Source organism: Hypomesus transpacificus, chromosome 24, assembly GCF_021917145.1.
Source record: "Hypomesus transpacificus isolate Combined female chromosome 24, fHypTra1, whole genome shotgun sequence".
Lineage (NCBI taxonomy): Eukaryota > Metazoa > Chordata > Actinopteri > Osmeriformes > Osmeridae > Hypomesus > Hypomesus transpacificus.
The window spans coordinates 5,837,212-5,864,026 of record NC_061083.1 but is presented as its reverse complement, the minus strand read 5'-3'; the positions used below and the strand labels follow the sequence as shown (position 1 = coordinate 5,864,026).

Sequence of the window (26,815 nt, the reverse complement as noted above, 5' to 3'; positions counted from 1 at the left end):
ATAAAGTGTGGGCATAAAGGCTTTCTCATCCATGACCATATTTCACCTAATTAATATACACAAACAATGAAAACAGACAACATTAAATCAACAATGTAAAACCTGATTTAAAAAGGCACGTTTTAAGATCATTTTTAAAAAGGCCAAGCGAAAGAGCGTTTCTGACGGGACTTCCACAGTTTAGAAACCGCGCACAATGAGGCCAATCCACCCATGGTTTATATTTAGAGTTTATTGACACTTAACATGATCTGTCCAAAGAAATTCTGTTAAAACTATTAAAAACATGAGACATCAATGAAGTGATCTGGGACAACATTGGACTGTGACTTAAAATAATAGGACGAAGCGGATATTTACAATGTGACCTGACTTGTGTCTGCAGCCAGCGCGTGTGCGAGATGACAGACAGCTTGGGAGCGCGCGGCCGTGAGCTGGCGAGCGACGGAGATAGAGCGGTGGACAGGATCCTTACTCGCGACGTCAGACACAACGAGGACTTCGATGAAAATGGGATTGCTATCAATTGACATTTGTTGAGTAAAGTAACTCCGAAATATTCAAGGCTTATTGTGTATTCCGGCGTTGTGTATGTAGAACATTCAGGTCCAAACACATCTTTTACAGGGAAGCTTCTGTTTTCGCTAGGATGTCTGGCATTATGGGCCGTTTTGATTCTGTATCTCGTACATGGTTTGGATTTCTGTATTCTATCTACTGTGTTTCTTTTCACCGTTATTTTCCTGATTTTATTCTGGACAGTTTATGTCTGGGTGTCTCTTAAAAATGGTGAATTTGGAGGGCTTGCAACGTGGAAATGTTACATTTCGGTACTTGCTGTTTGACAGGAATTGGGAAGGCAACGGTGGAATTACCTACTGTCGAGAAACACTCCTACACCGACAGTATTTTGTTTTCTATCTTTTAAGATTGGCTACCATCGTCTTTGCTATGCTCTATTGCGCAGGCGTGCTGGCCGGGCCACTGTCACCACGCTTCGCTACACTCCTGCGTGATGTACAAGCGAGCAAAGTGAAGAAAACTGATCGTTAAAATGCATTGGCAAAGTGGTCTGGCTTCCGTCAAAGGATTTACTCGTGATCCTTAAAAACATACATTGTGCCACAACGAAGAATGTCAGCGACGCCCACTGCAGAACCAGAAGGAGTTGTCTCCAAAGTTAAAGTGAAAAAACAGATAAAGACAATCGTGAAAGATTTGGAAACAATCCTCGGAGATTTGAAGGATGTTGCGAAGGAACTGAAAGAGGTTGGTGGATCACTGGCTGTTTCCTGACGTGAGACACAATACGCTTTTTACTGTACGATAGGTGCCGTCCTCTATTACGAATGATGTGTTCGTTTATGTTTTTGACAGCCTATATTTCAGTGAGTGCCGGCTGGCTGGGCCTAGATTAAAATGAGTTTGACCTTATCGTGCAGTACGTGTGATGTGATGCTATCACACCAGCGAACATGACAGACATTTAGGGCAGCGTGATGTCAACCAAGCCGAGTCTGTTCACGGTGCACCGGCTTTGATTAAAGTGCAAAAATGAATCACGATTAATTGTTAATCGTATAGTTCACCGGGGTGGTTTTGCATTGCATTTCATCATCTTAATGCACCAGCTTACTGTTTGCATAAGAATTGTCTCCTGTCAAATTATCTTTCTCTCTCTCTCTGTCTCTCTCTCCCCCCCACCCACCCACCCCCTCTTCCCCCCCCCCCCCCTCTATCTCTCTCTCTCTCTCCCCATACATCGTGTTGGATGTCTCTGTACTAAGTTCACCAAATAAGTTTGCATTTAAACCGTTTATTTTTTACGATCATGTAATCTATCCGTAGTTTATTGGTTTTGTTTCAATGTCACTCATCGGCAGTTCTCGTTGTCTCGAGACGCCTGTCACAACGCGCGCCTCCTCAAACCTGCCTTTTTATGTTGACGATTCACAATGAATAGATTCCGGCGGCCGCTGTGTTCAAGCAAGCTGGAAAGAACATGACAGCTTGTCACCTAGAGAGTTCGTATTGCATTATGGATGAAACGGCTAGAGTACCTGACTCCTCATCCTCCCCCTCGGCCTCCTTCGCTCTGTCTCTCTGTCTCTCTGCGTCTCTTTCTCCTTGCATTATTCTCCTCAACAAGTAGGAATGCTGAGTGTGACGTTCATAGGAGCCCATTGTAGTTCGTGTATTCTTCTTCTCTCAAAACGAGATCTGTCAAAATCTGTTACTACTCCCCCCCCCCCCCCCCCCCCCCACACACACACACACACATCACCACAGACCATCCAGGGATTTTCGGCCATTATCAAAGACACTATTTTCAGTAGATCCCCTTCTGGATGCAGCTATCGTTTACAAGTCCCAGGCCGTGCTGGATGGGAGCCTGTGTTTGAGGCAGCAGCAGCAGCCCAGCTGCTTGGCAGACAGTCAGGATCCTCATGCCCTGCAGCGTGTGGTTCTGGCTAGGATAACTCCCTTTGTGTCTCCTCTAAATTCCCAACGTGACCCTCTGTGTGGGGGGCCGGGCCGTCGCCCCCAGACACACCGGCAGCCTCCTCGTCATGCCAGCGCTAGTAGACGCTCGTTATCGTAGGAGTCAGAGGCCAGGGATGACAATCAGCATGCCCTTATGGGCTTGAGGTTCTCTGCAGCACCCACCACAGCTGTGAAAGAAGGCATGAACGTGCCACGCAGTTAACAAAGTCACAGAAGGATGACAGTTCACAGCTGCGGTATAGTCTGCCTTCATGTGTCGTAGTAAACAAAGGGAGCAGTAATGACAGTAGGACAGTACACGGTTGCAACACAGTCCTAACCAGTCACGTGGGACGCAGTGGCAGAACAGAGTGTTTCCCCTCTGCAGTACGAGTGGAGGAGTTTCCTCGCTGTCTCTCTCTGGGAGAATCATGACTTTTTCATGCTGTTGCGTTAGCGTATAGCTGAGTTCTGACTCCGCTCAGAGATGCTACGGCGCATACAACACCCAAAGACAGACGCGGTAACTATGGAGACATGGCACTGCTGATTCGAGAGCCCCGAGACTCTGCTGTCATCTCAACCGTGAGTGCATGGGGAACGGAGTATGAGTTTTTAATGGCGTTTCTCTCTGCCTTGTCCGCTGTGTGCAAACACACAAGGCAGCGTGACCTCGGGATGGTGACCTCCCGTCCTCGTCCCTGGTGCTGCTGCTGGTGCTCTGCCCTGTAGCCAGAGGCTGCTCTGTCTCCCTGACAAGTCTGGCTGCGCTACGGCAGGCTTTCGCTCTTTTTTTGACGTGTTCCACATCCTTTGTTTTCTTCTTTCTCTCTCACTTTGTTTCTCTCTTTATCTCTTTGTCTCTCTCTGTAACGCTGTTGGCGCATGTTGTGCGGAAAAACAATAATCTACGTTTTAGTTTTAACCTTTCACAGGCTCCCTCCTGACTCTTCTCCCGTCCCCTCTTCCTGTTGTAGTTCTGATGCCACTTGTATGTCTCTCTCTCTCCTCTCTCTCTGTCTACTTCCTGGTTCAGGTTGTGCACGAGATTGACTCCCTGACCTCTGACCTCCAGCTGGAGGAGGAGATGACGGACAGCTCCAAGACGGACACCCTCAACAGCAGCTCCAGCAGCACCACCACCACCACCACCGCCTCCAGCATCGACAAGACCAAGCTCTACCCAGAGGACTCCACCTTCAGACCCCTGCTAGCCATCTGCCCCCCCGCCCCCACCACGGTCCTCACTGTTCTGAGGAAGCCCCACCCTCCCCTGCCTCCCCCCAGACTCACCCCGCTGAAAGCGGACGACCACCAGGGCAGGAACGGCCCCGTGGCCTCGTGGAGCCTCCTTTCCAAAACCAACGGGACCCTGATGAGGAACGGTGGCATGATCAGGGAGACTTCCTGCTTCCTGACCGGCAGCTGTCTAGACGAGCCCCTGGTGCCTCTACCCCTGCCCATGCCCCTGCTGCGGCACGACAAGACCCCATGCCCCCAGGCCACGCGCGAGCGCGTGCGCTTCAGCGAGACGGTCCAGTACCACGGCTACTGCCACGACTGCGACCTCCAGTACGACGTGGACGATGCGGACACTCACCTGCCCGAGCCACCCAACGCCAGGCTGAGCCCCGTGCATCGCTGCTCCTCCCCCGAGCCCCCCCTGCAGCTCACGTCAGAGAACGGCGGGCTGCAGCTCAGTCGGAGCTTCCCGCCCACCCTCGCCCCTCCCCCTCCCTCCGTGCCTCCTCGCCCGCCGTCCGTCAAACCTCAGAAAACCATCCTGAGGAAGTCCACCACCACCACGGTTTGACGTCGAGCCCGCCACACTGACTTCAGACACCTTTTTGAATTATTCATAGTCTTTTCTTTTTTCCGCAAGCACTTTCTACTCTCCCTGTTAAACTTTGGATTATCCAATCAGTGAGAGGAAACAGAAAGAGGGAGGGAAAGACGTCGTCACGGGAACAGAGGCGAACGCGGAGGAGAACCAGAAGCATTCTGGGATGTGATGGTAAGAGCCAGTCTGACAGCCCTGAGACTCCTGTTCTCCCCGTCTCCATCTCTGTTTTTGTCTCTCCTGATGGGCCTTGGGATTTGCAAAAACAGAAAGTATTGTTTGTGTCGGATATTGTCATTAATTCATGTTCTGGGTGGAGCAGGAAAGGAATAAACAGCTTCTCACAGATTCAGTCGCTGCTCCTGGAGTTCATCTCCTCTTAATTTGGCTTCATATCAGTAGGAAGGAAATGAGGATTCAGACCATTCTCACCACACCCAGCGGCATTAAACCATGTTCCACTGACACACTCCACTCTTTGAAAATGTTCCTGGAAAAATCGCTGAAGCGATTCACCCTAGAACATTCCCGTCTGTGTGGTTCTACCAGGAACCAACAGGGTTTCTAGAGGGTTCTTTTGGAACTGAAGAACCCTTTTGGAACCTGTCTTTTCTGAGTGTGTCGAGTGTTATGGTTCCTTTCCAGCCCAGGGCCAATCTGATACTATTCATAGTTACACTGCGGGCAGGAGAGAGAGCAAGAGAGAGGGGGAGGGAGGGAGGGTAGGGGTGTCTAGAGTCTAAAACGGACATGAGTGTGGGAGGATGTGGGTGTGTGTGTGCGACGGTGTGTGTGGGTGTGAAGATTTGTGCGTGTGAGAGGTTGTGTGTGTGTGTGTGTTCCCTGCATATGTGAGTTAGCTCCCCTGAGAGCAATAAGAAGTGTGATCCCGTATGGCTAGAGTCAGTGGCTCGGTCAGTGCACAAAGACTACATTAAAAGTAGTCCATTTAAACTACAGCTACTGCACAGCTCGCTAGCTAGCACTGTCACTCAGCGCCAGATCTCTGTGGTCTACTTGCCCAGCTTCACTAACGGCATTTGGCGTCTGCGCCCGACGCTCATTGGACCGTACAAATCAACATACAACATAAGAGGCTGGGAAGGGAATGGGGGGAGAGGGACGAGGGAGGAGGGAGGAGGTGGCGGGGCCCTCAGACCCCCCCCGGACACCGCAGGCTCCGTCACGCTTGCTCGTGTTTGTAGATGAGATGAATCCAAAATGTTCCTCCAGAGCCCTGGAGGCTATGGGGTGCATCGGGCCACACCTTGCCCGCAGCGGCGCAGCGGTCTGTGGGGACGGAAGAAGCCTGATAGGCATGTTGGTTGGCCTGGTTCACTCTTTACTAGCCGAAAGTCAAGGGAAAGGATTATATCCCGTCCTAGTCGACTTCATAGTTGCCCCTGCTGTGTTTTTGATGTGAATGATTGGGTGTCTGTGTGTGTCTATGTGTGTGCGGGCGGCTGCTCTGAACAAAAGGACAGCACACCGACACAAAGCTGTTTCTGCTTCCAAGAGAGCCTGTATCCACAACCACGCGTCTCCGCAAAATTGATCTGGGATCAGGCTTCGCATCTGCCTGCAGCTTCTCGTCCAAGACACACAGCTGGTCCCAGATCAGTGCCAGATATCCTCTCCTCCCCAGGAGTTCTGGGGGACGCAGGGAGACAGGTGAAGCCTCAGCTAACACACAGCAGAGTTAGTGTACACTCAGCTAACACACAGCAGAGTTAGTGTACACTCAGCTAACACACAGCAGAGTTAGTGTACACTCAGCTAACACACAGCAGAGTTAGTGTACACTCAGCTAACACACAGCAGAGTTAGTGTACACTCAGCTAACACACAGCAGAGTTAGTGTACACTCAGCTAACACACAGCAGAGTTAGTGTACACTCAGCTAACACACAGCAGAGTTAGTGTACACTCAGCTAACACACAGCAGAGTTAGTGTACACAGTCTGTTCCCTCCCTCTTCTCCTCTCTCTCTCTTTGTGAGGGGAGTGTGAGTCTCTCTACTGACCCACTCCTCCTTTGGTCTGAGTCCAGGTTTAGGCCAGGCTAGGTCAGGCCCGCGACTCCCTGCATACATACAGCATGCATCCGTGGGCGGTGACAACTATTCTTAAACTCACCGTATCAAATACGGGCTGTATCGAGTGTTTCTCGCTGTAATGAGTATTTCACGCTGTAGAGAGTGTTTCTCCCTGTAACAAGTATTTCACGCTGTAGAGAGTGTTTCTCCCTGTAACAAGTATTTCACACTGTAGAGAGCGTTTCTCCCTGTAACGAGTGTTTCACGCTGTAGAGAGTGTTTCACGCTGTAGAGAGTTTTTCTCGCTGTAACAAGTGTTTCACACTGTAGACAGTGTTTCTCGCTGTAACGAATATTTCACGCTGTAGAAAGTGTTTCTCCCTGTAACGAGTATTTCACGCTGTAGAGAGTGTTTCACGCTGTAGAGTGTTTTACGCTGTAGAGAGTGTTTCTCGCTGTATTCAGCAGAGCGGCTTGCTTCTTTATTTTGACAGATTTTTCTGTCAAAAAACATCTGAGTCAAAATCATCAAGGCTAAATTAAATGTAATTTAAATCAAATACAGAGTGAAAGGTTAGTACACCTTTTGCTGAATCACGGTTGTCTTGCACCTGGCTGCTGGATAGGAAACTGTCATAAATGTGACCCAGATCTGGCAGCAAATCATTTGTTCCTATAATTTGGTGACAGACTGGATTGTTCTGTATGTTATTACCCTCATGCATCATTTAGTGTGATTAGTCGGATTACCCTGGAGAGATTTACTGTATCTCCACATGGAATCAAATCAAAAGACATCCTAGATGAAACTAGAAACTGGATGTAAAAGGTCATTCAAAGGACAGATTATCAGTGTATTGTGCCAAAGGCGTTTTCACCATAATGATGGTATCAGAAATGAACAACAACAGACTGATGTCCACCTACTTTAAGCTCCAGGACAAGGCACAACCATGCATATATGTTTGGTCTAGAGCAGGAAACCTATCTGTTTGAAAAGTAGAACCCTTATCCGGTCAGACGGAACCCTTTAGTGTTCTAAACTGCACTTTTCAAACAGGTTCAATGTGGAGGCAACATTCTCTTTAGAACCCAGAGAGAGGAGAGAGGAGAGAGGAGAGAGGAGAGAGGAGAGAGGAGAGAGGAGAGAGGAGAGAGGAGAGAGAGCTTGTATGTGCTCCTGTGCTGTTTGTGTCAAACAGAAATAGCAAGCACGCAAGTGTGTGGGCGAGGAGATGAGATAGAAAACTGTTAGTGTGAAGCAACATTAATGTGGGTTTCTCATGCTCTTTTGGAGCTGCTTGCACGAGGGGACATCAGCTGCACCTCCTCGGAAAGTAAACAAGACGGTAACGGCACCTTGTTTACTTCAGCCACAGTGACACAGCTGCAGCTCCCCTGTCGAGTCTCTTCACCCAGAGGAAATGACGGAGTGTGAAGACTCAGAAAAAGTCTCGGGAACACTAATGTACATCCGGCCGATGGTCTCTTGGGTAAAGCGTAAAATGATTAAAGAAATGAAAGAAACTTGATATCATTAGATGTAATGGGAATGAAATGAAATTACGTTCACGCTCAGTTAATTTAATTGCTAAAGAGGGAGCGGAGTATACATTCTGCGCAAGGACAACTCATCGCTGTGATGCTGATGATAAACATTCTGACAAACTTCATCACCCGTATAGTTCAGATCTGTGGGCACGATCCTCTTCTTAATGTAAGCGCCTCACTTCCGTAGTGGCTGTCAGTGGTACAGAACCGTTACGCAAGCCCAATCGTATTTCAGCGCTGTGTCACAAATCACATGAACGTTTTTTTTCTTCTTCGTGTAATCCCTGCAGGTCCCGCTGAGGGGGAGTGAAAACGAACGTTAACCGAGAAACCGATCAACTCCGGTTTCACAAAGAAGCTGCCGAGACCAAGCCGTCTCCATCCCTCTCCTCCCCCTGGGTCAATCCCCCCTCCCTCTCTCCCTGCATTTCACCCCTCTGTCAGAGAAGCCTCGAAGCCACGGACAAATAATTCATGCTCACAGTCACACCCAGCCTGTGCAAACCGGGGCACTGTGCTGTTGTAGTATTCACGGAGGAATTCCGGCAGAAGCTCAAATGTTAATGTGAGCTAAGATAAACACGACTCGCATCTCCATAAGAGGGGACAGAGATGAATTTGCAATTTAGATGGAGATCTGTGTGTTTTACTGATGTCCTCGGTGTTGTGAGATGTGTCCCACGGGGAAGACCTGTGCCTGACTGTACACAAACTATTCACACAAAGGAAACCAGAGAAGAGAGAGCCAGGAGAGAAAGGGGCGAGAAGAGGAGGAGAAGAGAGTTAGGGGAGGAGGAGAGAGATACAAAGAGAGGCTGTTGTAGGTGAATCCTTGCCTAAATGTAACCCTTATTAGGCCTATAGGCTACGATCACATTGATGAAACAAGGTTTAATAGGCCTAGTGTTCCACTCGAGCGTGTATGATGTGGGATGTAAAGAAAGCCTTTAAAGAAAAATCAGTAACGTTTGCTGGTCTGTAATGGGTAATATGTCATGAGTGCGTGGAATGGCCGTGTGCTGCTAGTTAATCTGCTGGAGTAGCCAACCAACCGTCATTTCAGAGCGTCGAGGAATAACGATGAAGAGGAGCGGTTCTGTTCAGCATATTGTGGAGATAAATATACAATATGTACAAATGTAAAAAGAAAACTAAAATGTGAAAGGAAACAGTGGCCACTGGATGCATATCTATATTTTGAAAATAGGCCTATCGAAATGATCTGTGCCAGATATGCCAAGCTATTTTGTAGGGTCATAGCTTTAACCATTCTAAAAATTGAAATAATTTGCATCAAATTTTGTGTGTGTATAGGCTTACTGTATATCCGTGTATATATACTGTATATTTCCGAAATTTTTCTACAGAGATTTTAACGTTTAAAGAGATGATATTTTTGATAATCTGTTGGACTGAAAGAGGCGATTTCAGAGATGGCCGTCATTGTCTTGTTATCTGTGGTTCTCGGCAGGGCATACATGGAGAATTTATTTCTATAGTGAGAGAACGTTATTTATTTAAATAAGAAAAAGAATACTATATCATTGTTATGTGTGAAAAAGACTAGTGAACATGTTTAACACAGAACAAGCTATATAAATTAAACCAAATGCATTGATGTGCTTTGTCAGAGAAGGCATGAAACTGAATGACCGCATGCCCGATTGTTCCTCTTGTTTGTCAACACTGTGGTTTCCCATGCACACGACTGGAGGAGCTGTCGGAGGAGGATTGGAACGCACCCATCACTCCTTTGATCACTACCTTCATGTGGACAGATTGACACTACACCCCACCACGTCTCTCTCGACTGAATGATTCGAGGAACGGATGATCACCAAAATATAAGATTTACATTTATAAATATCGTGCCCCACTCAACACTTATGTTCCTTCTCTATATTTTGTGCTTTACTGGACCCCTTTAATATGTGAATTACTGAATTATTTTCTCGTATGTGTTGATTGGTTCATTTGAATTACTGTTTGTAACTGAAATCAGTGATGACTGCATTACCTGCAATACCATCTTAATCTGTAACTCAGAGTAAAGAAAACTATTTTTATTCGCCTTTTCGTTACTCATTGAGGCAGTCTAAGATTTAACTTGACTGCTAAATGACTAAATGTAACTTCGTGGGATGGTATATTACAGCAAGTGATCTTATAGTATGCTATATAGTTACAAGTAAATAGTTAATCGAAGTTAGTTACGAATAGTTTGCCTGTAAAAAAAACAGACGTTTAAAATATGAACACATTGCAAATTGGTGATTAGTTGCGCACTCAAAACTCTGGCCCTAAAACGGTGCGTGCCAGATGAAGCACGTGACCAGTACGTGGAGGAAAAGGGGACGAGAGCAGGAAAAAGCTGGCGAACTGAAAGGCTCCGGACTGCAGAGGTATGACGAAAAGGAACATATCGACACAAACCTACATATTACCTGCATCATTTCTCTTTTCTAAATAACAGTAAAGTCCAATGTATACCGTGAGCTCGTAGGCCTATCGCAAATTAAGTGAATTGTGCTGATGTTGGATTATTTTCACGACTGCCTGCCCACTTTAGTGAACAAGCAGTCTAGCTAGCGAGACTGGGAGGAATAACCTTTTATTGTTTTTGTTCAGCCCTGTCTGTCTGTCTTGTTCTGTGCTTGGTTTGACTGCATTGCAGGTTTTTTATCAATAACGTAGAAATATGTGGAAATTATTAATGATTTAAGCCCGCCAACGTGCTAACAGTTGTAGGAATAGCTACGCAAATGATGTGTCAAAGCTTGTGACAAACATGACGCCCACCTGACACTAAGTCACGCCACTGTAAATACGATTATCTCGCTTGCTGCCATACTGGCTACAGTTCCTTTAGGTCTTTATATGATTAAGGAATAACCTTGCCAGGCCAAGATCGCCGTATTATGGACGTTCGTTGTTTCATATGGGGATTCCCGTTTTCAGTAAAGTGGTTCTGAAACGCATCATCCTGACACTTAGTAGTACGTAATCTCGTTTCACTCGTTTAACTTTCATGTTTACCCTGCATAATATTGTCGCTATCTTCCCTCCAGGTTTAGACCACAGCGGAGTTGAGAGACAGAGAGACAGAGCGAGAGAGGAAAATATGCTGTTTTTGGGTGAAGTCCAATTGCCCAAGGGTCGTGGGTAAGAGGCTGAAGAACAACTGGATATGAGATAGAGATAGACTGGTGAGTACCGTCCTCAGATCCAGTGGTTCCAACTGGTTCCAGCCAGTATTCTGTCCAGACTCAGACACAGAACTCACAGTGACAGAGTAGTTATGGACGTGTGCGTTTCTCTGCTTGTGAAGGTTACACAGAGTGTTGGGCAGAGGATACCAGCTGTGTACGACACTGTAACAGTAGTCTAATACTGTGGAAGCTGATTGTCTGTAGAAACGTATTGTGGAAATTGTGGACAACAATTTCACACTGGCCCGAAGGTCAGTGTTAGTAGTCCTTCAGCTATCTCAGACACCTGATATGGCTCTTGTCCAGGTGTTCAACCAGCTCCTTTGACCTTAAAGATGACAAAGTCCGACCCGACCTAGCCTCTCTATGGAGGAGGGTTTAGCAGTGTGTTAGACAGCAGATCACAAGGTCAAAGGTTCGAATTCCCCCCTGTACGTCGCTTTGGATGAAAGGGTCTGCGAAATGAACACACACACACACACACACTGTGGAGGTTGTGATTTATAAAAACGCACCTCAGTCCAGTGTGTGTTTTGTTTGTGTACAGTAGACTCTCAGGTGGAGCAGCTGACAGTGGAATGTTAACTCACGGTGAAGAGCAAGTATCTCCCCCTGTGGATCACAGCATGCTAGTGAGCTCAGACAAACACACTGAACCAACAGAACGAGTCCCAGGGTGGGATGAGCACAGCGCAGCGCAGGTTCAAATCCCCCTCTGTACCTTTCGTCGCTTTAGATAAACACAGAACGCTTTAATAATTAATTGGCAACAATAGCCTTCAGCTCTTCCTTCTACATGAGCACAAAGAATGGCAGGGCTTCCTCATTTAGGACGGCAGTAGTCTTGTTTAACTTGTTCTAGTCGACCCAATGACGAGCTTTCAGGTTCAGTTGATGCAGTTCAGTTCCTGTTGTTTGACCGGCGCAAACGCCCCCTGTCGTTCAGGTTTCATCTCCCCAGCCTGGGAACCCCGGGGCCACTGCCCCCCCCCCCCTCCCCTGCACGCGGAGAGGCTAGCCATGAAGCTGAACGAGGTGAGCCTAGCTCACTACGCCACCAGCGAGTCGCCGCCGGACAAGACGGGCTTCCTGTTCAAGAAGGGCGAGCGTAACACGGCGTATCACCGCCGCTGGTTCATCCTGAAGGGGAACCTGCTGTTCTACTTCGAGGAGAGGGAGAGCCGTCAGCCAATCGGCGTCATCGTCCTGGAGGGCTGCACCGTGGAGCTCTGCGAATCGGCCGAGGAGTTCGCCTTCGCCGTCAAGTTCGACTGCGCCAAAGCCCGCGCCTACAAGATGTCCGCCGACAGCCAGGCGGCTATGGAGTCGTGGGTGAAGGCGTTGTCGCGCGCCAGCTTCGACTATATGAGGCTGGTGGTGGGGGAGCTGGAGAGGCAGCTGGAAGAGATCCAGGAAGGGCCGGGGAGCGGGGGGGCGCAGGGGAGGTGCAAGCCCTCCTCCAGGAAGACGCCGGGATGGGCGGGGCGGTCCAAGTCGGGAGCTCCTGCCTCGTCCTCCGGCCTGGGGGACATCCCCGTGGGCCCCCAGGGAGCAGGCGGCTCTCGCGGCCAGTCGGAAGAGATGCATTCTGGGTCCGGCTTCCCCAGAGAGAACGGGGTGTCCTGGAGCAAGCTCCCTGCTCTGGCCAACGGAGCGGAGAGCCACTCTGCCAGCGTGCCGTGGGAGGGGGGCGGAGGTGGGGGGGACGGGGGCTGGGGGGAGGGGGTCAGGCCCCCCCCGGTGCCCCCCAGGAGACGGGGTGCCTCTCTGGAGAGCCCGGTGTCTCCTGGTACTGGGTGCTTCTCCAAGCTGCACGACTGGTACGGACAGGAAGTGGATGAACTGAGGGTGGAGTGGCTGCAGGGCCAGTGAGAAGACACACACACATGCACACACACATATATACACACACATACATTCTTCCTTTTGTGCTTAATGTGCGCAGCTGTTTAAAATAATGCAAAATGCTATTTTATGATCACATTCATTTGTTTCACCTCACTTCCATGAGGGTGAAACGTTTCAGAGAGAAATGTTACAAACGAACGTGGGTTCGCCGTGCGTGACAGTGTTTGTGTCTCTTCCAATAAACACAGACCTCTTCCTTCTGGAACATTCTGCACTATTCCAGCCTTACTGAACGTAGCCCAACTCACTGTTCTTCCAGAGGTGAGGGGGAAACTCATTGACAAGAAGTACTTTCCTGGTTGTTAAAGCCTCCTTTGGCTGATGGTACAGTGATTTCGTTTGTTTTAAGGATCAAAACTCATTTCTTTCTATGTGTCTGTTTGTTTTTTGATCACCTAAGAGACAACTACAAAATGTCAGCAGCTCAGATCGCTGTTTTATATTGTTACAAGGTTATGTTTTTGTTTCTGAGTGTCTGTCTGTGAGGAGTGTACACGCTAATCTCCTTTAAACTTTTTCCGAGGAGGGACCCTTGGAAACAACTCGTTATTCCTTTTCTACCTTTTTTTGATAACTTGCTTTTATTCTATTTTTTTATACCTTTTATATTTTCAATCTGTGCCTTGTTTATTTTTTGTTGTTGCCAAAATCTCACCTTGGTGCAATTTCCTTACTTTGTGACAATGGTGGGACCCAATTGGCCAGCTTCAATGCACCTTGCGCAGTGCTGCAATTATTATTTTTCATTTTGTGCTTTTTGTTGATGAAAAGGTAACTGATCATTGACTAAAGGTTTTCTGATCGTGGGAGAGAAAGATGCAGGATTGTTATGGTACCGATCTGATTCAATCAACTGAACATGTGACACTGTTTAAAGGATGCGTTCACCTTGTGATAATCACACTGTTGTACTAAGAAGATATGAGACGTATTTGAATAGAAATGCATTCTTCCTTGCTTGCTTCTTTTGAAGTGTAATTACGGATTGAATCGATTTGGTGATCGGATCAATTCTCCTTATGTTACTGTGTCACCAATTCAAACCAGATCAGAGAAAGAGCTTGTGGATACCGATGGATGGATGAGACGAAGGAGTTATATACACGTTTTCTAATGCTTCTTACCTTGTGTAATGTGTAATGTTTAAATCTCTGTCGATATAACCTTTTGTATTTAGAATCAATCATATGCGCCAACTTCACATTTTAATTGTGTATATTAGTGCCAAATAAGGGAAATGATCTCTTAAGTCATTGTTATTTATCTTTGGTCTTCATGGTCGAAATTCCTGACTATTACAACAATGTCTGTTTGTTCTACAATCAAGTAGATCCCGAGTGTACCTTTATATCATATACCGAATAAACTGCTTCGATTTAAGTGGTCATCACTAAAGGGGTACTTAAAAAAAGACAATAGTATGAAAAATCAATAAACGGATAATGTTATCTTCTGGTTTGAATGATTTGTAAAAAATGGTTTCCTTAGAAAGGACCCACCGTTGACTAACTTGAAGATTTAGTGTTAGACTTTTAATATAGCTAATTACGGTCCAATTGTGCCTTCTCTTTAGATATTGAGGTAAGTAAGGCATTGCTAAAGTTGCCGCCACACAACCAAAAGAAGAAGTGTAATTTAAGTCGACGTCCACCAGAGGTCGTTCAATATTTGTTTAACGTGAGTCTTTGGGGGACTATATTCATTTTATGAAGTTGTCATGTCTCCAATCAGGTGCGCATCTTGCTAATTATATAATATAGCCCATATATACACACTGTAATTGTACAACTTTAGAGCATGTGTAGGCCTATAGTTATTCTATTTCCATTTGTTGTAGCCTATTTTGTATTATAGAGTAATGCACAGTTAAAACAAAGGTATTAACTATCGTTGACAGGTAAAACTGTTATTAACCATGATTAAAAGTCGGGCAGTGAATCTCGCGAGAAATATGTGAGAACTATATAGATCAGATTAGTCAAATTTAACTATGTACTATTTAGTCATTAATCTGAACCCATTTTCAGAGAACGAAAAATACCACAGAAACTCAATACCGCATCTGATTTTATCAGGGACATGTATGACCTAAATATTTCCATTTGTCAAGGCTAAAGAGCATTTCGCAGGTCTGTAGGCTAGCTACATTTTGCACACTCGACCGCGGCACATTTTTGTCAACGGAAATGATGAGAGAGTCAGTAGTTCTTTCCGTGTCTGGGTTTCCTTCCTGAAACTTTGCGGAGGTCTGTTGCACTTTTTCAACATGAGAGAGGCAGCAACGGGCTTTTTGGCTTGCAGGTACATTTCAGATATATATTTGTTGCTCTTGACCGACGTTTGTTTGGGTTATTTTAAATGCTTCACAACGTATTTCCGTTATGCGAAGTCCAACTTTTTGGTGTGTCGTCGTGAAGTGGGTGTCCGTCCAAGATAACGGAGAACGTGAGTAGGCTGCCTACACTGTTGTCAAGTGCCCGAGTGTCAAATGTGGTCTTGGTTCTGACCGTGCTTGCGCCTGGGTCTGGGGGAAAATAAGGAAAACCATAGTTTAAAAAGTTCTAACAAGTTGGTGTACAGATGCAAGGGATCGTTTTGTTTGTGCATGTTGTTGATGTCAAAGTATTTTTGGTTATAGAAGCTTTTTAAAGGGCCGTGCGCAATAGCCCCATTGCGTAGCCTACAGTTAGCGCTGTAGCTAATACGGCCCTCGCTTCTCTGGCTCAATTGACAACATGTTGACATGACAGAACACAACAAGGTGCCACTAGTATTGTTATGCTTGTGAGCTAAGCATAACAGATGCAGGGTAGTCACAGGACTTGAGCCGCGGCCAGTAAATGATGCAAAGTTGCACCATTTTGACCCCGCACTGCGTTAAACCCGCCCTCTCATAGTTGCATTACAACTCCCTATTAACAGTATGTTAAAAAACTACAACACTCTGTGGGAAAACCTAATTAAAACGAGTTAATTGAGATCAATAAATTGAAATACTTTCCAGGGTGTATGACATATTTTATAATGAATGTGGTGTGACCACAACCCATTTAGTAGGAATTGTGAATGTGATTCTGGGGTAAGACCCATGGGGTTGTCAGTCCTGACTTGAATAATACCTGTAGTATGGTGTGTGTGTGTGTGTGTGCGTGTGTGTGTGAGGATCAGCACGCCTGTACTCTTGCTTTAGTTGTCCATAATCTGTGTGTGTGTGTGTGTGTTTGCGTAGGTCTGTTCTGTGTGTGTGTATGACAGGCCATGCTGTAGCAGGCTGTGCACCAGACCTCCCAGGTGGTCACCCACCCAGTGACTGCTGCTATCCCAGGCAGAATCAGCCCTGTCACGCACGACTCACTGCCCTCTAACCAGACACTCTCCCTGCCCCGGACCTCCACTCCCAGCAGCCCCAGGAGAGTCCCAGCACTGGGGGCAGACATGGTGACCCACAGACACCTGGCCTGTTGTAAGGGACCTGGGGGAGAGAGACAGAGAGAGACAGAGAGACAGAGAGAGAGAGAGAGAGAGAGGGGTGGTAAGGAGAGGGAGAGGGGTGGAGAGAGAGGAAGTGTGAAAGCAAGATGGGTAGAGAGAGAGAGAGTGGTAGAGGGAGTGGGAGAGAGAGAGGGGCGCAGGGAGAGAGTGGGAGGGAGAAAGACGGAAGGGGGGTGGTAGGGAGAGAGAGAGAGAGACGGAGAGAGGGAGAGAGACAGAGAGAGAGAGAGAGGCAGAGAGAGAGAGAGAGAGACAGAGAGAGACAGAGAGAGAGAGACAGAGAGAGAGACAGAGACAGAGAGAGAGAGAGAGAGAAAGACAGAGAGAGAGACAGAGACAGACAGAGACAGAGACAGAGAGAGAGACCACTGAGATTAAACAGCACATGTGGGGAGAGAGGGAGGGAGGGAGTACCCTGTAGAGGGGCTCCTCCCTCTCGGCTCTTTCAGGAACCCCTCCCTCCCGCTAGGGTACAGTGTGTTATGATGTGAACCGGTGATATGGGGACCTCTCTCCTGGTTAGCATGACTAGCAACTCAGGCGCGTGCGTGTGTGTGACCACAAAAACATACACACACACACCTTGTCAAGTTGTATTGCCTGAGGGCTTTCCGGTTTCAAGAATCAGCTTGTTAGACATTCTTACCTGTACGTGTACACACACACACACGCCCACATGGCAGGTTAGAATGATGTTGTTAGTGTGTGTGTCAGGCTGTCTGTGCGGTATGGAGATTGATTTGATATCAGATGTTTGTTTAATGTAGCCGTTGATGTTGGGAGTCAGATGGCTAAGCGGTTAGGTAATCGGACTAGTAATCTGAAAGTTGCCAGATCGATTCCTGCCCGTGGCAAATGACGTTGTGTCCTTGGGCAAGGCACTTCACCCTACTTGCCTCGGGGTGAATGTCCCTGTACTTACTGTAAGTCGCTCTGGATAAGAGCGTCTGCTAAATGACTAAAATGTAAATGTAAATGATGTTGTGTGTTTGAGGTGCGGGACGGTCTCAGAAGGCTGAGGGGGAGTATCTAGCACTGTGTCACAACTTGTCAACGAGAACTAGGGGGTGTGTAGTGTGTGTGTGTGTAGTGTGTGTGTGTGTGTGTGTGTGTTGGGACTGAAGGCCTAAGAAGAAGTGAGCTGTAGAAGTGAAAGCAGGAGGATACAGACTGGACATTGTTACATTGGAAGTTCTGTCTCTTTCCTGGACGTGTTTCCGTACATTTTCTTTCATGATGTCTAAACATTAGCTTTGATTGTGTGTATTCTCAACGACAGTGATTGGCAGGCGGTGTGTTGATGGAGCGGAGATGCAGAGGCAGGCAGTGTTTTGACCGGGCGGAGGTGCAGAGGCAGGCAGTGTTTTGACCGGGCGGAGGTGCGTGCGTTTTGCGTGGGTGGCATAGAAACAGAGTCCCATTTAGAGAGGAAAACTGAGATCTGGTGGAGTTAACATGGTGGTCAGACCTCCTCCTACTCAGCCTCCCCCAGCCTCCCCTACCGTCCTCCAGCCTCGCCTCCCCTACCGTCCTCCAGCCTCGCCTCCCCTACCCTCCTCCAGCCTTGCCTCCCCTAGCCTCTCCTCCCCTGGCCTCCCCTACCCTCCCCTACCCTCCCCTAGCCTCTCCAACCCTCCCCTAGCCTCACCTAGCCTCCCCTAGCCTCCCCCACCCTCTCCTACCCTCCCCTAGCCTCTCCTCACCTAGCCTCCCCTACCCTCCCCTAGCCTCCCCCACCCTCCCCTAGCCTCCCCCACCCTCCCCTACCCTCCCCCACCCTCCCCCACCCTCCCCTAGCCTCCCCCACCCTCCCCCACCCCACCCAGCCTTCTGGCTTGGGGAACTGTCCACTGTGGAGTCTGGTTCTGAAGAGCAGGGGAAAGCTTACGGTTCAGAAGTCCATCCATGTCAGATGCCAAGCAAGCTAGCAGGATTAGCAGTCGAATAAGGTAGCAACAAAGACTATAAGCTTGCCTCCGTGGCTTCCATAATCCACTGTCTTAACATCTATCAATCTCTGAGTTGAAGGACTGGAAGCTAGTGGTACACTGACGCGTTCTCTAGCATTCCTCCTGGTTTATCAGGACCTGTGGCTGCCTGTGTTTTCTTATGCTAAGTCCCTGGTCGGCTGTGGGAAAACCATTGTCTTGGCTAAAGGCGGCTCAGCCTATATCCAGACTTAGAGAGAGAGAGAGAGGAGAGGGGGGGGGGGGGGGGGGGGGGGGCGGCACACCAATTTAGAGAGAGTAGAGACAGAGTAGAGACAGAGTAGGGACAGAGTGGAGACAGAGTAGAGACAGAGTAGGGACAGGGAGAGACAGAGTAGAGACAGAGTAGGGACAGAGTAGAGACAGAGTAAAGACAGAGTAGAGACAGAGAAGGGACAGAGTAGAGACAGAGAAGGGACAGAGTAGAGACAGAGTAAAGACAGAGTAGAGACAGAGAAAGGACAGAGTAGAGACAGAGTAGAGACAGAGTAGGGACAGAGTAGGGACAGAGTAGAGACAGAGTAAAGACAGAGTAGGGACAGAGTAGGGACAGAGTAGGGACAGAGTAGAGACAGAGTAGAGACAGGGAGAGAGTAGGGAATTAATGAAAGGATTCCCTTTCGTTCTTCCTCTCATCCTTTCATTCTCTCCCTCTCTCTCCTCTGCATGTCTTTCATTTCACACCTCTCTGCTGTCTCTTTGTAATTCACACTCCCTGTTATTCTGTCCAAAGATAATGACAGGCTCTGGCTTCCTGTTCTGTTCTGTGTGTATGTGTGTGTGCGTGCGTGCGTATGTGTGTGTGTGCGTGCACACGTGTAAACTGTCTCATAAGAGAGACCCTAGAATTCTGTCCTGTCTTCTCTCTCTCTTTTTCTCTCTCGCTCTCTCTCTCACCCTTGCCCTCTCTCTCCCTCCCTCTCTCTCTCTCTCTCTCTCTCTCTCTCTCTCTCTCTCTCTCTTTCTCTCTCTCTCTCTTTCTCTCTCTCTCTCTCTCTCTCTCTCTCTCTCTCTCTCTGTCTCTCTCTCTCTCTCACCCTCATTTTCAGAATTCAGGAAATGGTCTGTGAGTCGTTTGAGTTGTTTTGCGTCACAAGAATAGCAGCATTGTGTGTTGTGCGCTGGAGCTGGAGCTGGAGCTGGAGCTAGCATTGTTGTCGGTGTGCTGTGCGGGGGATGCAAACAGGAGCAGGGGAATTGAGGGCTGGACTCAGCCATACAGCACCCCGTTGGTAGCAGTTCTCAGAAGTCAGACCTAGCCTAGTCACCAGGACATAGCCCCTAGCCACAGACCAAGTCTACAGACAGACCTAGCCTATTCACCAGGACATAGCCCTAGCCACAGACCAAGTCTACAGACAGACCTAGCCTATTCACCAAGATATAGCCCTAGCCACAGACCAAGTCTACAGACAGACCTAGCCTAGTCACCAGGACATAGCCCTAGCCACAGACCAAGTCTACAGACAGACCTAGCCTATTCACCAGGACATAGCCCTATCCACAGACCAAGTATACAGACAGACCTAGCCTATTCACCAGGACATAGCCCTAGCCACAGACCAAGTCTACAGACAAACCTAGCCTATTCACCAGGACATAGCCCTAGCCACAGATCAAGTCTACAGACAGACCTAGCCTATTCACCAGGACATAGCCCTAGCCACAGACCAAGTCTACAGACAGACCTGCTCAGAGCCAGACGGCTGTGCCCCAGACGCCTGTGCCCCAGTCTGTCTGTAACACAGCCAGCCTGAGCGGTCTGCACAGACACCCAGCTCATCTGCAGACTGTGCTCACAACGCCAGCCTCTTACCCCGTCACTGCCGGCCCAGGCCCGGAGTGTGCGTGGGTGTGTGTGTGTGCGCTCAGTGCATGACTGTGCACGTGTGTGTGTGTGATAGTGTGACTGAGAGTCAGTTCTGTTGCCAGGGCAGGGCAGGGTTTCCTGTGATTGCTACCCAGAGCAGACCAAAGGTAGCTGAGAATGAGAACAGACTAACCACACTAAACCAGACCAGACCCAGATCAGACCCAGACCACCCCCAGACCCAGTAAGGAGAGGGAAAGAGGGGTGGACCTGACCAGACCCAGACAGTTGGCGATGGTGATGTGTTCCCCTCTGACCTGTAGAGTAACCGTGAGTCCCTATCTCCACAGGGGGGAGAGGGGGGCTGTGTTTGTGGTGCTTGGAGGATACAAACCTCTGACGATATAACAGATATAAATAGACAATACTCTCGCTCTCTGTCTCTCTTTCTCTCTCTCTCTCTGTCTCACTTGTGTCCTGTTGGGAGGGAGGGAGGGGGGGAGGGGTGGAGGGAGGGGGGGGGGTGAGAGGTGTGCTGGGTTGCGCTGCATGGTTGGAAATGGGTCAACAGGACATTCAGAACGACCAGAGAGACAGGTAGGGAGGCAACCAGTCAACATACAGGCAACCAGTCAACAGGCAGGCAGTCAACACACAGGCAGGCAGTCAACACACAGGCAGGCAGTCAACACACAGGCAGGCAGTCAACACACAGGCAGGCAGTCAACACACAGGCAGGCAGTGCGTGTGAAGACGCTGAGTCATGGCTGGCCATGCTGATAGAAACAACGTGTGGGGCCATGGAGGGTGATCCTCTGAGCATGCTCAGTGGCCACCTAGGGACAGAGCTCTGAGCATGCTCAGTGGGCGCCGAGGGACAGAGCTCTGAGCATGCTCAGTGGGTGCCGAGGGGACACTGAAGGCGAGGAAAGGGACATGGTGTTGCGTGTGGTGACGCAACATCACACCGTGCCAAGTTTGTCATGTAACACGCTAGGCTGTGACGTCAGTGTCCCCACTCTGCTCCAGCCCCAACACAGGCAGCTAACCCTAACCCACTCTGCTCCAGCCCCAACACAGGCAGCTAACCCTAACCCACTCTGCTCCAGCCCCAACACAGGCAGCTAACCCTAACCCACTCTGCTCCAGCCCCAACACAGGCAGCTAACCCTAACCCACTCTGCTCCAGCCCCAACACAGGCAGCTAACCCTAACCCACTCTGCTCCAGCCCCAACACAGGCAGGCAGGCAGGCAGGCAGGCAGGCAGACAGGCAGGCAGGCAGGCAGGCAGGCAGGCAGGCAGGCAGGCAGGCAGGCAGGCAGGCAGGACACAGGGGGAAAGGGAGGGGGTGGGAGCGAGTGGGGGAGCGAGTGCGAGCCTTTGTCTTGAGAGTGTATGTGTGTGTGTGTTTGGAGGTATATGGGTGTGTGTGTGTGTGTGTGTCTGTGTGTGTTTGTAAAGGAGAGTGTGTTAGTGAAAAGGGGTTGTGTTTCATTTAAAGGTTGAAGATGTGAGGTTGGAGATAATCAGACAGTCTTTTCTTCCTCCCCCCCTCCTCCCACCCCCCTCTCCTCCTCCCCCCTCTCCTCTCAGCTCTGTGGTTTGTCTGATCTGTTGAGCCAGCTTCTCTCCACTTCCCCTCTACTCTCCACTCGTCTCCTTTCCTGTTTTCCTCTCCTTTCCTTACTTCTCCTCTCCTTTCCTTACTTCTCCTCCTCCTCTCCTGTCTCCTCTCCTGTCTCCTGTCTCCTCTCCTGTTTCCTCTCCTGTCTCCTCTCCTGTTTCCTCTCCTGTCTCCTCTCCTGTTTCCTCTCCTGTTTCCTCTCCTGTCTCCTCTCCTGTCTCCTGTTTCCTCTCCTGTCTCCTCTCCTGTCTCCTGTTTCCTCTCCTGTCTCCTCTCCTGTCTCCTGTTTCCTCTCCTGTTTCCTCTCCTGTCTCCTCTCCTGTCTCCTGTCTCCTCTCCTGTCTCCTGTCTCCTCTCCTGTCTCCTGTCTCCTCTCCTGTCTCCTCTCCTGTCTCCTGTTTCCTCTCCTGTCTCCTCTCCTGTTTCCTCTCCTGTCTCCTCTCCTGTCTCCTCTCCTGTCTCCTGTTTCCTCTCCTGTCTCCTCTCCTGTCTCCTCCCCTGTCTCCTCTCCTGTCTCCTGTCTCCTCTCCTGTCTCCTCTCCTGTTTCCTCTCCTGTCTCCTCTCCTGACTCCTCTCCTGTCTCCTCTCCTGTCTCCTGTCTCCTCTCCTGTCTCCTGTCTCCTCTCCTGTCTCCTGTCTCCTCTCCTGTCTCCTGTCTCCTCTCCTGTCTCCTCTCCTGTCTCCTCTCCTGTCTCCTCTCCTGTCTCCTGTCTCCTCTCCTGTCTCCTCTCTTGTCTCCTCTCCTGTCTCCTGTTTCCTCTCCTGTCTCCTCTCCTGTCTCCTGTTTCCTCTCCTGTCCCCTTCCTGTCTCCTGTCTCCTGTCTCCTCTCCTGTCTCCTGTCTCCTCTCCTGTCTCCTCTCCTGTCTCCTCTCCTGTCACCTGTCTCCTCTCCTGTCTCCTCTCCTGTCTCCTGTCTCCTCTCCTGTCTCCTCTCCTGTCTCCTCTCCTGTCTCCTCTCCTGTCTCCTCTCCTGTCTCCTGTCTCCTCTCCTGTCTCCTCTCCTGTTTCCTCTCCTGTCTCCTCTCCTGTCTCCTCTCCTGTCTCCTGTCTCCTCTCCTGTCTCCTCTCCTGTCTCCTCTCCTGTCTCCTGTCTCCTCTCCTGTCTCCTCTCCTGTCTCCTCTCCTGTTTCCTGTCTCCTCTCCTGTCTCCTCTCCTGTCTCCTGTCTCCTCTCCTGTCTCCTGTCTCCTCTCCTGTCTCCTGTCTCCTCTCCTGTCTCCTCTCCTGTCTCCTCTCCTGTCTCCTGTCTCCTCTCCTGTCTCCTGTCTCCTCTCCTGTCTCCTCTCCTGTCTCCTCTCCTGTCTCCTGTCTCCTCTCCTGTCTCCTCTCCTGTCTCCTCTCCTGTTTCCTGTCTCCTCTCCTGTCTCCTCTCCTGTCTCCTCTCCTGTCTCCTCTCCTGTCTCCTGTCTCCTCTCCTGTCTCCTGTCTCCTCTCCTGTTTCCTGTCTCCTCTCCTGTCTCCTCTCCTGTCTCCTGTCTCCTCTCCTGTCTCCTGTCTCCTCTCCTGTCTCCTGTCTCCTCTCCTGTCTCCTCTCCTGTCTCCTGTCTCCTCTCCTGTCTCCTGTCTCCTGTCTCCTCTCCTGTCTCCTCTCCTGTCTCCTGTCTCCTCTCCTGTCTCCTCTCCTGTCTCCTGTCTCCTCTCCTGTCTCCTGTCTCCTCTCCTGTCTCCTGTCTCCTCTCCTGTCTCCTGTCTCCTCTCCTGTCTCCTCTCCTGTCTCCTGTCTCCTCTCCTGTCTCCTCTCCTGTCTCCTCTCCTGTCTCCTGTCTCCTCTCCTGTCTCCTCTCCTGTCTCCTGTCTCCTGTCTCCTCTCCTGTCTCCTCTCCTGTCTCCTCTCCTGTCTCCTCTCCTGTCTCCTGTCTCCTCTCCTGTCTCCTCTCCTGTCTCCTGTCTCCTGTTTCCTCTCCTGTCTCCTCTCCTGTTTCCTCTCCTGTCTCCTGTTTCCTCTCCTGTCTCCTCTCCTGTCTCCTCTCCTGTCTCCTCTCCTGTCTCCTGTCTCCTCTCCTGTCTCCTCTCCTGTCTCCTGTCTCCTGTCTCCTGTCTCCTCATCTCTCAATGAAGGATTCTTCATTGTAAGTGGAGGAGCAATGAGAGGGGGAGGGGAGGACATAGAGAAGGTCTTCTTGCTCATGTGTTTGTACTCTTTAAAAAAGAGAAGCGGATCCCTTACACTGACACACACACTCACACACACACTCACACGCACGCTCACTCTCTCACACTCACACACGCACACTCACCATTGAGATATCCTCCTGATAGCCTCTCACTCTGGCCTTCATTCAGCCCGTGATATAACCCTCCCTCCCCCTCAGTAGCACCATGTGGAACAAGCCCATTATAGATTGTCATCTCATCTGATTTTATAGTCCGCCCACTACCCCTTCTGCATTCATTAGAGAAGTTAGGAGACTGGAGGGTCACACACACACTCACACACACACACACTCACTCACTCACTCACACAAGCACACACACACACGTGCGGGCGAACACAGGTCCCGCGTGGATCCACAGTTAAAAGGATGTGAGACAGAGGAACCTCCGAAACCGCAAATCTCTTCCTCCTTCCTGCTGCGAGAAGATCGCAATCCAGCCAGCAGATGGGCCAGCTGCTGCTGTGGTAAAACCAGGCCCAGAGTTCTGCTCTGACTCAGTCTTCAGAGCTCTCACTGTGTTAGTGTTGCATCCTTCATTGAGAAGTTCTCTCGGTGAGCAGTGTCGGGACGTTTTAGGTGGTGTTGTTGATGTTTTCTGACTTTTCTTTTTCCTCTCCTCTCCTACTCTCCTCCCTCTCCTCTCCTCCATCTCCTCCCCCTCCTCTCCTCCCCCTCCTCTCCTTTCCTCCATACCTCCACCCATCCCTCTCTCTCGCAGTAATTCACAGCTGTGCTGGTTACTGCAATGAATGGTGACACTATCCATCCTGCCACGACCTCAGCTTCCCTAGCAGCGCCCCCCAGTGGCTGGAGGGAGTTCTGCGAGCTGCACGCCATCGCCACGGCCCGTCAGGTGGCCTCTCACTACCGGCTCTACGCCAGCGAGCACCCCGACCAGGATGCCCTGTCTCCAGACGTTCTCGCTCGCCACTTCTGCCTCCTCTTCCAGCAGCACTTCCACTGCGAGGCCGCCAAACTCCCGCCGGCGCGGCCAGCGGTCTCGACTCCGCCCCCCTCCCGGCCTGTCCCCACTGCCGCAGCCGCCCCCCCTGATAGGACGGCTACGCATCACTTCCTTCTCAGGGGCGCTGGATTACAGGGAGGCGGGGCGATCTGCCGGCCCCTCCCTCTTGGCTGTTCTCTCCTCCAAGGCGCAGGCTGGTCCGGGGGGGCGGGAGGCAGAGCCGCGTGCGCCGGTCCTACGCAGCCGTAGTCAGGAGGAACTGAGGCCGGCAGCGGGGCGCCTCTCCCCCGCCTCATCCCCCTCCTCCTTCCCCCCGCAGGTCACTCACTTTCCCGTGAACCAGATACGGCAAAGCGTACTCCGTCTCTTTAAGAAAGAGCCCCTCCCCCAGGTTCCACCGGCCAATCCCAACGGGCCGGCGGCACCGTTGCCGGGAGACAGAGTCGGCGTGGCGGCCGTGGAGGAGGTGAGGCCCCTGAGCAGCGCCTACGAGGCCAAAGCCCCTGGCCCCTCCTCCTCCTCGCCGGCTCAGCACTTCCTGGATCGCCTGGCGAGCCGTATCCGAGGCGGGAGCAGCAGGCGGCGGACGGAGGGGCAGGCCTGGCAGCTCAGGTACCTGCTGGAAGATGAGACCATCTCAGACAGCCAGCCTCACTGGCAGCGCTGCCGGCTCAAGGTCAGGAGGACCACAGACGGTCTGGGAGAAGGAGGGGGAGGGGGAGGAGGAGGAGGAGGAGGAGGTGGAGGAACTGGAGGAGGAGGAGGAACTGGAGGAGGTGGTGGAGGAGGAGGAGCTGGAGGAGGAGGAGGTGGTGGAGGAACTGGAGGAGGTGGAGGAGGAGGAGGAACTGGAGGAGGTGGTGGAGGAGGAACTGGAGGAGGAGGAGCTGGAGGAGGAGAAGGAGGAAGAGAAGGAGGAAGAGGAGAGAGATACCTGCTAGAGCTCTACGACCCCCCCAAGGTAATTCAGAAACACACACACCCACTACATCCACACACACATACACACTCCTCAACATGCACACACTCTCCATCACACACACACTCTGCATCAGGGATCTCGAACTGCCGGTCTGCGGAATATCAATATTTTTACTAGTAGTTTCATATATGTCGTATATAAAACTAGCCTAACCCTCTCCACACACACACACACACACACACACACACATATACCTCTCCACACACACACATGTACCTTTCCACACACACACATACTCCTTTTCAAACACACACACCTTCATACACACTTTCGGCTCCTGTCTGACTCTGTCATTGAGGTTTCCTCGGGTGTCAGAATCAAATGAGTCTCATTCTCACATGTTTATATTTGGCTTGTAGGTGTAGCGGTGAACATCTGACATTTAAGCTGGAGCTGTTACAGTCATGTCAAAACCACTCTGTAGCCTCAGTTCTGCACAGGCTAAACCAGGCCAGGCCAGGCTAGCACTGGCCAAGCTAGGCTAGGTTAGCACAGGCCAAGCTAGGCTAGGTTAGCACAGGCCAAGCTAGGCTAGGTTAGCACAGGCCAAGCTAGGCTAAATTAGCACAAGCCAAGGTCACTTAAGCCAGAGCAGACCATGCCAGGCTTGGCATGATCACCCTCTGCCAGCCCAGCTGCCAGGAGGATTCTTGGCAGTTCTGAGAGGCAAGGCCTGAAAGCCTTAGAAGGACAGAGGGACTGAAGATGAGAAACGCACACTTCACACACGCACACACACACACACACACTCACACACACACAGACATTT

General features: G+C 50.2%; 3 protein-coding genes across 4 annotated transcripts in view; all 3 read left to right on the top strand.

The window, feature by feature from the left end:
- Positions 1–367: 367 nt before the first annotated feature.
- prr16 (proline rich 16) lies at positions 368–9,962 on the top strand. Of its 2 annotated transcripts, none has more exons than XM_047048663.1 (3): positions 368–1,269; positions 3,521–4,498; positions 8,201–9,962. In XM_047048663.1, the coding sequence occupies exons 1-2, from the start codon at positions 1,135–1,137 to the stop codon at positions 4,295–4,297; spliced, it is 912 nt and encodes a 303-aa protein (XP_046904619.1). In that variant the 5' UTR covers positions 368–1,134; the 3' UTR covers positions 4,298–4,498; positions 8,201–9,962. The 2 variants fall into 2 exon arrangements, with proteins under 2 accessions (XP_046904619.1, XP_046904620.1); XM_047048664.1 differs by having other exon boundaries at positions 1,231–1,297.
- A 246-nt stretch (positions 9,963–10,208) lies between these two features.
- Positions 10,209–14,475, top strand: pheta1 (PH domain containing endocytic trafficking adaptor 1). The gene is made up of 3 exons (XM_047048180.1): positions 10,209–10,312; positions 10,979–11,116; positions 12,066–14,475. The coding sequence occupies exon 3, from the start codon at positions 12,140–12,142 to the stop codon at positions 12,989–12,991; it is 852 nt and encodes a 283-aa protein (XP_046904136.1). The 5' UTR covers positions 10,209–10,312; positions 10,979–11,116; positions 12,066–12,139; the 3' UTR covers positions 12,992–14,475.
- A 580-nt stretch (positions 14,476–15,055) lies between these two features.
- The window catches only part of LOC124486897 (SH2B adapter protein 3-like), a 12,644-nt gene continuing 884 nt past the window's right edge, over positions 15,056–26,815 (top strand). The window contains 3 exon segments of the mRNA XM_047048777.1: positions 15,056–15,328; positions 24,819–25,148; positions 25,150–25,832. Coding sequence (XP_046904733.1) covers positions 24,846–25,148; positions 25,150–25,832 — 986 coding nt within the window. The 5' untranslated portion in view covers positions 15,056–15,328; positions 24,819–24,845.

Excerpts from the sequence above, each read along its gene's own strand:
- prr16 (XM_047048663.1), top strand. The coding sequence starts at position 1,135 with ATGTCAGCGACGCCCACTGCAGAACCAGAAGGAGTTGTCTCCAAAGTT. Across the intron at positions 1,270-3,520 it reads TTGCGAAGGAACTGAAAGAG|GTTGTGCACGAGATTGACTC; the intron begins GTTGGTGGATCA and ends TTCCTGGTTCAG.
- pheta1 (XM_047048180.1), top strand. The coding sequence starts at position 12,140 with ATGAAGCTGAACGAGGTGAGCCTAGCTCACTACGCCACCAGCGAGTCG.